Source organism: Cucumis sativus, chromosome 5 (assembly GCF_000004075.3).
Source record: "Cucumis sativus cultivar 9930 chromosome 5, Cucumber_9930_V3, whole genome shotgun sequence".
In the NCBI taxonomy this organism is placed as follows: domain Eukaryota; kingdom Viridiplantae; phylum Streptophyta; class Magnoliopsida; order Cucurbitales; family Cucurbitaceae; genus Cucumis; species Cucumis sativus.
In genome coordinates this window covers 16,532,528-16,544,217 of record NC_026659.2, presented here as the reverse complement: position 1 = coordinate 16,544,217, position 11,690 = coordinate 16,532,528, and the positions used below count along the sequence as shown (strand labels likewise).

The following is an 11,690-nucleotide window of genomic DNA, read 5'->3' as shown; positions in this document are numbered from 1 at the left end:
CTTTTTGAGAAGTATTGATCTCTATCATTCATCCTTTAGCGCATCATCCTTAATAACAAATGATCTACTATGCATTAGGGTGTCTATCTTTTTGAGCAGTATTGATCTCTATCATTCATCCTTTAGCACATCATCCTTAATAACAAATGATCTTCTATGGGGTTTTCGAGTTGTTTAAAAGGTACCTCCAACTTGAATGGACTAGTCAAATTGATCATTTAATTTTTCCATGAGGGACCTGCCAATCATGCCATACCCTTTCACAAACTTTTTGGTAATAACCCAAATCATGGAGGACGAGGACCCCCCTTACTCCAATTTATCTTTTACAACCCAATATCACAATCCTTCAAATTTTGTTTGTCTCGAATGAGAGAGCTTTAACTAAAGTGTTTTTTTGAGTCTATTAGTAACTATTAAATCTTGGGTTCTAATTTAATCCAAATTGTTGTACTAAAAAAAGTCTCTTGTTTGTCTACTATCTTCTCAATATTTGTTACTGTCCAAGATACTTCCAACTTTTATTCGAAAAAAATTCATCTCTTGAGTTTAGTATACAAATGTGGTTTATTAGGCAACATCTTTATTGCTCCATTGTTTTATTATTTTGGTGAATACATACTACTAATATTTGATTTAGACACTCAATAATATAAAAAAACACACAAGATAATCTTGTGAAAATAGTCAAAATGTCTACAAGTTGCATCTAAACATTCACCGATGTTTTCTTTCAACTTACATGGCATAAACTTAGTTTTTGTTTTAGTATGTAGTCGATTTGAATTATAAATCTTTTGGTTGATAGGTGGGAGGAGTAAGTTTTGTTTAGAATGGATAGGTAAGGATGGTAAAAGAATGGGATTGTGTCATTTTGGAATAGAGTAGCTGGAAAGCAAATATAGAGTGGTAGTGTTTTAGGCATTTAGTCAATGTGTGGTTTGGATTTTAGTAGCTAATCATATTATCAAATGCACATCAAATCATCAATCATTTTGTTCTTTTCAAACATGTCAACAGCCCATATTGGTAGAGCTTCTTTCATATTTCCCTTATCTTTCAATTTTATGTAAATAGATTTTCCCCCATTTTGGAGTTTGCCAACAAAATTAATTCTTCTTCTACTTCATTTAATAATAGATTGATCGATCATTCACCCTTTTCCAAACATTACAAATAAATAATGTAAAAGAATTTAAGGAGGAGTAACAAAATCAACTAACCCTGAAATTTTATGTTCATTTTTAAATCTAAAACTTTCTTTATAATTTAAAATCAAATTAAATTGAGAGTTTAGAAAAAATTGGATTTGTGGTTTGTTTGGTTGTCAATTTGAATCACACTACCAAAGGATGATTAGTGAATTAAAACAGTAAGTAAATAAAGTTTCACTGCTAGAAAAGTTAGTTTTCTTAAAAAAGAAAAGAAAAGTTAATTCCATGGAATTTAGATGTAAAAGTGACATCACATTTCATTAACTATTATTTTGAAGGAAAAAGATTGGTAGAAGATGAAAGTATTTGTATATCCAAAATGATCCTTTGATTCTGACTAAAGCTTACAACACTTCCTTTATTTGATTCCTTCTCCTTTCACAAATTTCATTGGCAAATTTTAACTTTTTGGGACATCTAAAGTGAATATGAGGATTTAAGTGGCCACTATTGCTCATTAACTTCTTCTTTAAACATACAAACATGCTCTTTTTATTTAACTTTATACAATTAAGTGCATCTCAATTTGTTTATTTTCTAATCAATATACTTTTCGTTTAAATAATATTTTTTGCTTCCTTCTTTTAAAATGTTGTTATTCAGTTTACTTCTACTTCCGACTTTAGTTCATTTGATCAATAAACTTTCGAAAAACTACCAATTTTAACCCTAAAAATGAAGTAAAAATGAAAATGAAGGACTAAAACGAACAGTTTGATCGTGCAAAAGCCAAAATAAACCCAAGTTGAAATTAGTATAAAAGTGTAAGGACCAAAATAATATTTAGTTACCTCAATATTTTCAAATACATCTAAAGTTCACGAGAAAAGTATTCACAAAATATTAAGAATATGTTAAGCACAATATTACTCAAATGAACTTAAAAATCAATAACACAAACCAAGTCTAGAATCTAAACTTCTTTATTTGAATATAAGTTCATAACTTATGTTAGTTTTCACGAGACGCGTGAGATGTTAACATTTTTATTATTAATTTAAATTTTTTAACCTAATTTGAAAAAAAAAGAAAAAAAAGTAAGATTTAGAAAAGAAAGAGGGGACAAAAGTAATCAATCTTGATCTCACAATGTCATAAAAAGAGGAAAAAGTGAATGGCTTTGTAAAAGTGATTACTTGAATGAACTTCAAAGGCAGACCAAAACTCCTAGTGATGCCTTCACATGTTTGCCTTAGTGGTGGTTCCCATTTTCATCATTTCAAACACAAGAGGGTGAGAAACAATATATATCTATCTATCTATAAGAGAATGTGAATTGAGTTTTTTTCTTCTTTTTTTCTACATTACATTACACAATAAACTAAAGGCTTAAAGGGATCCCTTGGATCCTATCACCTTACCCTAAACTACTATTCTACTACTCCCCATTTTTTCTTTTATTCACATCTCCCTTTTGCCCATTCTTTTTGACCCACCTTTACATTTTCTTCCATTTTTCTTTCCTTTTCCATTTGCCAATATTTGACCCTTTTCTCTTCCATCTAACCACGAGTTAGTAGATAAAACATTAGTAACCGTTTCAAACGCCGTATTTTTAATTCTACCTTCTACAGTTGTTGAACTCGAGAAAAAAAATGTTTTTAACTTATTTCAAACTATTCATTTTAACTTCAAATTACTTTTAAGAGTTGTTGTCCATATGTGTTCTTAGTAAAATAATTCTTCGTTGTTGACGAGTAGTGTACCTTGTTTTATCTTTGGCTTTTCTTAAAAAAAAAAAACTTACAACAAACATTTAAAAGTTCCTATGAGCATAACTCAACTAACATAAACTTGTAATATCGATATATCAATCTCAAGATTTGATCATTTGCCTTATATTGTAAGGAAAAAGAGGTGAAAATAATGAAAACTTATGAAAACCGTTCAAATTTCTAGTTACTATCATTAGCAAAAAGATCCAAACAAGTTCTCTTATTGAAAAAGCAAGACTTTAATTAAAAAAAGCAGAAAGCCAATCTTAAGAACTAATCTCAATTGGGCCACTCTTTAGCATTCCATAATATAATACATAAAAATCCAAAAGTGATGGTTCAAACTGATTAAGAGATCAAATATATGGTTACTAAAGTTGTATTTAGGCTAAATTATAGGCTTTTTCTTTTTCAAGAAGTATTAATGCACATGTGGGAGGATCAAACCTTTAATATCAAAGTTGATAATATAAACACTGTGCCAATTAAGCCAATTTGACTTTTAAACTTCTGAAGATTATGTCAGTAAAATTAATTACTTAAAAAGATCTAATCGGTTCTTAAATATAATATTTGTATATTAAAAATTTAAGATCATAATGAAAAATATTAATAATTCGATATAAACTACATATTTCATGAATTTACTAAACACAATTACCTTTTTACGTGAGGTAAACAATTTGAGTTAAATTATAAGTTTAGTTTCGTAACATATACATTGGGAGTATGTTATTAAAGTTTAAGAGTAGGTATTGATTTTTACTAATTTCACCTACTTTTCTAGTACAAGATGTTTAATAAATTCTTAACTTTTATTTATTTATGATTAATTTATTTCAATTTTGTGTCGAATATATTTTAAAAAAATTTGGTTAATATTTTATATTTATAAAATATAGTATATCAATTATTCACATTAGTATAAACTATTATATATAGCTATCGTCTATATCTTAGTTATGATATTTTATTATATTCGTAAATATTTTTAAAATTTTATTATTGGAAATAAATTCTCAAATTATGATTAACTAATCTTAAAAAAAATGTTAGATATTTGATGAATGTATTAACACAAAAGAAACGAAAAATCTACCAAACAATGAACTTCTCAATCACTAACATATTCTTTCTAAACTCAAATTCTACAAAAAAAAAATAAAATAAAAATAAAAGTTAAAAAGAAATCTATAACTTACAAAATAAGAAAAAAAAAAGATTTTAAGTTTGAGGGGAAAAAACGTATTTAAGACATAATTTGAGATTGGGTCTTCGTTTGATATTTGATGAAGGGAATAATTAACAAATAGTTGGCCCAAATCCCACAAACCCATTTGATCCATCAATGGAGATTTGAATCCCTTCTTGTTGAATGTTCCCTATGATCGACAATCCTGACGCCGATGCTGCAAATGCAAAGCAAAATGTCCCTTCTCCGTCCACCGGGATTAGAAAATTCCTCGCCGGCAACGTCAGTATTGGCCCACCGGAGAAGTAGAAAGACACCGTCGGTACCCTTACCGATACGAACCCGTTTAGGTTATAGCATGTGTCGAAGATCGATACTCTGTCCGATCGAGGTAGGTTTGCCGTTTGTCCGATGAACGTGTCTCGGAATGCTTCGTACGCCGGCGCCGGTAGCCTCGTCACGGCGGTTCCGGTGTCCATTACTACACCACCGTACCCTAAATCGGTGAGTTCGAAGATTTGTTCGGGTATTGGTACTCGGATCCCTCCGACTCCGAGACCTGAAAGCCCGACGTAGTAGAAACTTGGAGCGCGTGGATTTCGGATTAGGGGAACCCACGCGGCGCCGACTGGCATAGCGCCGCGGCCGAATTCCAGTGTTCCTGTGGACTCTGTGCCTCGACTGACTAAACAGTAGCTGAACGCGCCGCCAGTCTGGCCGCCGAGTTGGCCGACGAATGACATGGCGCCGCCGCCGAGACCGAGCAACCCTGCGGCTCCGATGAACATTCCTCGGTTCATATGGCCGCACCCAATCGCGATGTTTCGGATTAGGACCCGGCCGAAAGTTAAGGTTTCGAGCGCGAGGGTGCCGCGGGTGTAGGATCCGTCGCCGTATGACACCTCGTACCGGCACCGGCCATCGTTGCAGCCTGCGTTGTCGAGGCGGTCACACACTGATGAGTCACAGGAGATTCCGGCGTAGGTGGCGGAACCGGCCGGGTCAAACACCGGGTCGGATTGTTGGTAGCATTCGCTGCAGGGCTGGCATTGCACCCATACAATGTCGCTGCCGGAATCAATCACTACGTATTGGCTCCTCGGCGGGCTGCCAACGCCTATCCTTACGAAGTACTCTCCGCTACCCTGCTCCGTGCCGGAGACCACATCCGATCCGAAGTCCGTCACCTGCACGGCCACAGCCAAAAAATGAAAATAGAAGCAAAATCAGAAAGAAACAAAAATTCTATATTCCAACATTTTTTTTATCTATAATCTTTGAAACAATATTGAGTATATTTATATGAACTCAAAGGAGGGGAATTGGCTCCCTTCTTCCTTCTTAGCTTCACTCCTGATCACCTGCTCATCGCTGCCACTGGAGAGTAGGCGGAGCAGAGAGGAGACCCTTTTGGAATCTCTGCTGATACGCTCCTTGAAACGACGGGGATGGTCGGGGTCGAAGTTGAGGGGTAGCTTATCTCTATGGAAAAGCTTGAGCTTCCATTGACTTTGGCTGCTGTTGTTGTCTAACTCAAAAATAGGGTAGTTTTCATGGAGTTCAAGATCTTGTGGTAGTCTAGAGGGTGCGGTTTCTGCTTCTTTGATTGTGTCTTTGACATTTAGGAGTTGGGTGGCCGGGTAAGTAGCGGCAGGACCAGTGGCAACCGAAGCGACTGCGGTGGCTAAAAGAGAAAGAAGAAGGAAAGGTAGCATGGTTTAGTAGTTGAACTGTGAAGTGAGTGTTGTAGGGGAGCTTGAGAATGGAAATGAGAAATGGGGGATTTAAGTGTGAGAAGAAATATGAGAGGGAAAAAGAAAATTTGTGGGGTTGGATTATGATTGAGTTACTGGTTTGTGAGTGTTTTCTGTAGAAAGAAATAGATAAGAAACTGAAGGTGAAGTTGGTAAAAGATATATATGGATGTATAGATGTGTACACCAATCATGGGTAGACCTCTATTTATCCATGTAGGCAGTAAGTAGAAGCCACGAGTAGAAATGCTGAGTTCAATCTACGGTGGTGATACTTAAATATTGTAGGATCAAACGGGTTGTTTTATAACATTAGTTGAGGTGTGCATTAATTGGTGAATACAGAGATGGATATTTTTAAAAAATAATAATGTAGAAATGTGTGCTCTTTTTACTGCAAGTGATTGATGGACTTTGTTTGTACTGTCTTTTGTTTTAGCCTGTTTTTGAAAGTTATGTATTATGTTAAGTTGAGGGACTACGGGGTGCATGGGGATGCTGGAATACAGCTCTCTCTATCTCTATCTCTCTATCTACATCAAAAGCATAAACAAATCCCATTGTGCTTAATGTTGGTTGCTATCTTCTTATCTTATAATCTTATTGCATAAGAAAAAGATACTTTATGTAAATAAGTAGCCATTCTGGGATTTCTATTTTGCATATTTTATTGGGTTCCATCAGTGTTCTCACCAACAAAATTCCTACCTTTTCCCATGTTTTCTTTTCAATGATTATATATATATATATATATATCTTGGAAGTAGTAGTGGAGTCTACAGAGAAGGTATTTACATTGAGAAAAATGCTAGTTTTAAAAGTATTCTTAAACATTTATAATGTTTTACTTTGCAATGAATAGTATAGTATAGAGTGAAAGAGAAACTACTTTTGGATCCCAAGAAATAAACTTAAAACTATGTTGAAGTTGAAGTTGAAGTTGAGTAAAAGTTTTGATTTTGGTGAGGTTATTTCTCCTGTATACAAAGTCAAGTGTTAATAATAATTGGAATATGCTAGAAAGAAATAGAGAAAAGATATGAATCTCATGCATTTGCTTTAAAATGATGAGTGGTGTGTCGATTCTTGTGGAGAATGATTAATATTGACTTTGTTTTTTTTTCACTTTTGTTGGAATTAAACGCAAAACCCCATCTCCCGTTGTCATACTTCAATTTCACCATTCTTCTATTTCTTCCATTTGTAGGAAATCTCTTCAAACCTCAAAAGTGTATTTCATGATTCATCAAATCTTTATCTCACCATGTTTTTTCATTGCAGGTAGAAGAGGCACAAACTCGGGTTACCGATACAAGCTTTTCTTTTTTTAAAACATGATGTAAAAAATAGGGTGGGAGGAAAACTACCCTAAAAAATAGAATAATAGTCATAGAATGGCTACGTAACAAAGCATTGAAGTTGTGAACTTAGTCTACGACTTTAGTGATTTGTCTGGACCCGGTTCACGACACCGGTGAGTTGTTCGTAGTTACTGGCAACCAACATTGCCATGTGTCTGACATGTACGGAGTCGTGGATCGAGTTCATGACTTTAATGCCTTGTTGTGTACCTAGTCCATAACTTCATCACTTAAAAAGCTCTCGCAGAAGTATTGTCTCTTTTCTTTTTATGCTCCTCTCTTCTACAATTGCCTTCTCTTCTTTCGCCACGACCTCTCTTGTCTCCTCTTCGTGGTTGTCACTGTCTCGTTTAGAAGTGCCAAGGAATAATTATTTTCTACCTTTTAGCATATATTCTTTTATTTATAAATATTTGTTTTAATAATGTTATTTTGTAAAACATTGTAAAAAATAATATAGTGAAATCATGTATCTGATCCACGACTAGATTAAGTGTATGATTTTGTATATATTACGGAAATGTAATTGTTTGATTTTATGGCTTGATGTATATTTTATGACTTAAAATTTAGTGTATTGATATGTAAATTTTAAGGCTTAAATTCATAGTATTATTGATATTACTATGTAAATTGTGTAATTATTTGATTTATGATTTTGCATTTTTGTTTCATAAATTGGACGTTATATTGTTTCATTGAGTATGTATTGATACGTAAATTTTGAACTTAAAATGTGCATATTTTGGAATGAAAGCTTAAAATCTATGCTCTGACTGTTCTTTATTATTATTTTTAGAGAACTTGCACAATGGAACCTAATTCTGTTAATTCTATTCAGCTGTATCAACAAATGTCTCATTGCTCACAATCAGTATGAGACTGTGAGACTCGAATTTTCCTAATCTAGTTGGCAGATTACATGTTGGATTTATAGCTAAAGTATGGTTCGAGAAAATATTAAACTTACACATATACAGTACAAAGTAGAAGTTGGCAAGTTAAGAGAAGCTTAAGAGTGACTAATCCGATTTAGGATTAGTATATAAAGGACTTAAGGGTCTAAAGAAAGAAATATTTTAAAATTGCTTAGAGAATTACTTAAGTTGACATACCGAGGAATCACTAGACGAGAAGATAAGGATATTTAAGCATTCAGAGAAAAGAAACCTAGTTTTTGTGAGTGGTTTTCCTTAAAATGTTTGTGAAATAAATGAATTTTCATATTGAATCCTTATATTTCTCTTTTGAATTCTTGACTTTAATGATTTCTATTATGTTTCTCGAATTCTTAAAATAGATTTTGCTTACAAATGAATTAGATTTGAAAATGAATTTGAATGGTTTTGTTATGAAATGATTTTTTTGTAACATATGTAATGACATACCTTACACTTGCTTTGTGATCTAGTATGAGATGCCCTGTTCTTGTTGTGTGATTTAGAATATAATGTTTCATATTTCTTTATGATTTGGTAGGAGATGTCTTTGTTGTCTTTGTGATTTGACACTAGAAGGTGTGTTATGCATAATGGAATTGACGAAAATCTACTATATGCGTTGAATTACTCTGCACAATCGTGATTCGACGATGAGAGTGTGTTGACACTTAAGCTGAGGAGGGTTCAAAAGATGAAATTTAATATGCAAGGTGATTTTGCGTTATGTTATTTAAAACGCGTAATGCAAAAATATTCTTATTATGCAATATGAATTATGATGAAATGATTTTACGAGGAAATGATTTCTATGAGATTTATAAATAATTATCAATGACATTTGAATGTGTAAATCGCCTAACGTAGCGAAATGATCTTTTGATTTGAACTCATTTATATCAAAATGCATACTTATTTATATCGCATGGTATTGTGAAAAGAACTTTGCAACGCGTTATGGAGAGAATATATTTATTAAATGTATTGGTGAAAAACCCCGTCACTAAACCCTTTTGGTCTAATTTTCAAATATTTTGTTTTATTGCCTCTCCTCTCCCGCCCCAGGTGGCAAAGGACATCTAACGTTTGACTTGCCGTCCTGATTGCCTATTGTGCCATAATTGTGTCGCATCATCTTGTTAGTAATCCTTAGTCTAATCATCTGTCATATAAAGTTAGGCAAGGAGAAGAAATGTTGTTTTGGAAAACTTGTATATTTTTATTTTGTGGAAATCTCCTTATACGTACTTATCCAAAAATGTAATCTTGTTAAGTTCAATGAAGTGTTTATTATCTCAAATAATTTTTTTTATTTCACGTTTAGAATTATTGTTATGTTTATTCCACTTACTAAGCATTCAACGTATTATCTTGTGGAGAGATATGTGATAAATGTCACACCCCCTCCCAAGCCACCTATTATTAGCTCAAGAGATGGTGCAACTGTCCAATAGATATCGCATCTTACCTCGACAACTATCGACCCTAAACTTGGTTATACTTAAAATGGATAACATAGAGAGAACATAAACGACAACAACCACCAAATAACATAACATTACTGAGGTGAAACTCAACGTTACATAATACCGAACATCATGAGTTTGATATAAACATATATACATATAACTAACAAAACCTAACAGACTCGAAAGACCCATAATCAAAACTCCAAGCTTATGTACAACCCAAAAGACTAATTCAAAATAACACATATTGAAGGGGACTCAAAACAATGCCACTAGCAAATTAGTAAATGGAGTCAGGTACCAGTTCCAAGATCTCGACTTGAAAAGTTTGAAAATAAATGGAAAGCATGAACTGGATAGTCTAATGAGTGACTAATTTTAATGAAACATACTTTAAACATATGCTTGAGTAAAACAATTAAACAAACTTTAAAGAAATGCAAAGCTCATATAAAACATCTTTCGAAAACATAGAACTTTAATCTCTTTCTCTGTCTCGCTATACCATAAATCTTTAAATATCAATCGAGACAGAAAAACTAGGCAAGGAAGTCCTATCTCATGATACGATACTTGCAGGATAAATAACCTAAACATCAATAGTGCCCTATCCTGTAGATAGCTAGGAGATGGAAAAGCTAGGTGTCCAAAAAGGCCCTCATCTCAAACCTAGTCATAAATGGTGGAAGAGCTAGGTATCTATTGAATACCCTCACCATAGGACCTCTGTGCATATGAACTATTATCCCCCGTAGGGTTGCTATATGTGTCTCATAATCATCTTGATATAGACTTAAATACATAAACCACATACTTATAGAAATCTCGCCATAAGCCTCCAATTCATGCTAAAACTTCCATACTCAAACAACTTTGCTTGTAAAACATATTTAACTTCAATATGTTTGTATATAAAACATACTTTTGATAACAACTTAAGCTTTAACATCACTTGCATACTAAGAAATATTTTCTCAAACCTATATATTGAAACATACCTTTTTCCTCAAGCTCAAGCAAACACTTTTACTTTTGAAAAGCATGTTATAAAACAATTAACTTAAATAAGATAGAACATATATTTCTAAAACATTTTAATGTCACTCATAATACTCGATTACCGTCTCGACATATAGATTTGTCAAATACTTTTTCTTCTGAAAAATTGAGAATGTAAACCTAAATTACTCTTCCAGAATAAGAAATTATCCAAAAAAACTCCAAAAATTTCAAAAACACCAAAACTTGTCAAAATTTAGTGTCATGGCACTGTTGGCCGCATGGCCTAGGCAACAAGCATGCATGTGCGCATGCAAACCATCAGAAGGTCTGGCCACATGCTTGTCATACCCGTCTGGCCTTGCCGCGTGCTAGGGCGTCGAGCAACGCTCACTGCCTGACCGCACAATGAGCAGGCACATGTACACCTCACACATATAGTCTAATTCATAGCCTGGCGTGCACGTCCCTTGCCACCTAGGTATTTGGCCATCTTGCGTGACACTCCAATCACCCAAAATAACCTCTTTTGCTTACCTTGCGCGATGAACAACCCCTTTTACTCTGATGCTCGACCATCTTCCACAACTACCCAAAACATTGAAATTTTTCAAAAAACTACGATAAATTTAAAAAATTCATATATTTTATCCAGAATTTAAAATATTAAACTTCCTTCTTCAAACTTGTTTAGAACGGAGTTAACTATCTTACCTCAAAATCTCAGCTTCAAATTCAAAGAATTGAGTTCTATAGCCTTTAGAAAACCAACACTGCTCAGAATCCTTTGATATCTAACCTTCAAGTGTTTTTTATCTTCCAACTCAACCTTCCCTTAATCAAATTTGCTCGGCAGTCTCACACTTGAAAATAGACTCACAAAGAAAGATTCTTCAACTTGAATCACACAATTTGCACGAGAGAAATGAGAGAAATTTAATTATGAAGTGAGCCTATTTATAAATTTATCTGGAAAGTGGACTTATGTCACGCCCCAAAAATGACCCAACAGATTTTTCGCAAATTAAGGCTCCTTAGCATTGCCCAA

At 33.6% G+C, this 11,690-nt stretch overlaps 1 protein-coding gene across 1 annotated transcript; it reads right to left on the bottom strand.

Annotated features, from left to right (window-relative positions):
* Positions 1-3,981: 3,981 nt before the first annotated feature.
* LOC101220470 (protein ASPARTIC PROTEASE IN GUARD CELL 2) lies at positions 3,982-6,303 on the bottom strand. Its single transcript, XM_004150145.3, has 2 exons — positions 5,483-6,303; positions 3,982-5,308 (listed from the first exon to the last, which is right to left on the bottom strand). Exons 1-2 carry the CDS (start codon positions 5,834-5,836, stop codon positions 4,232-4,234), a joined length of 1,431 nt encoding a protein of 476 aa, XP_004150193.1. The 5' UTR covers positions 5,837-6,303; the 3' UTR covers positions 3,982-4,231.
* Positions 6,304-11,690: the final 5,387 nt, after the last annotated feature.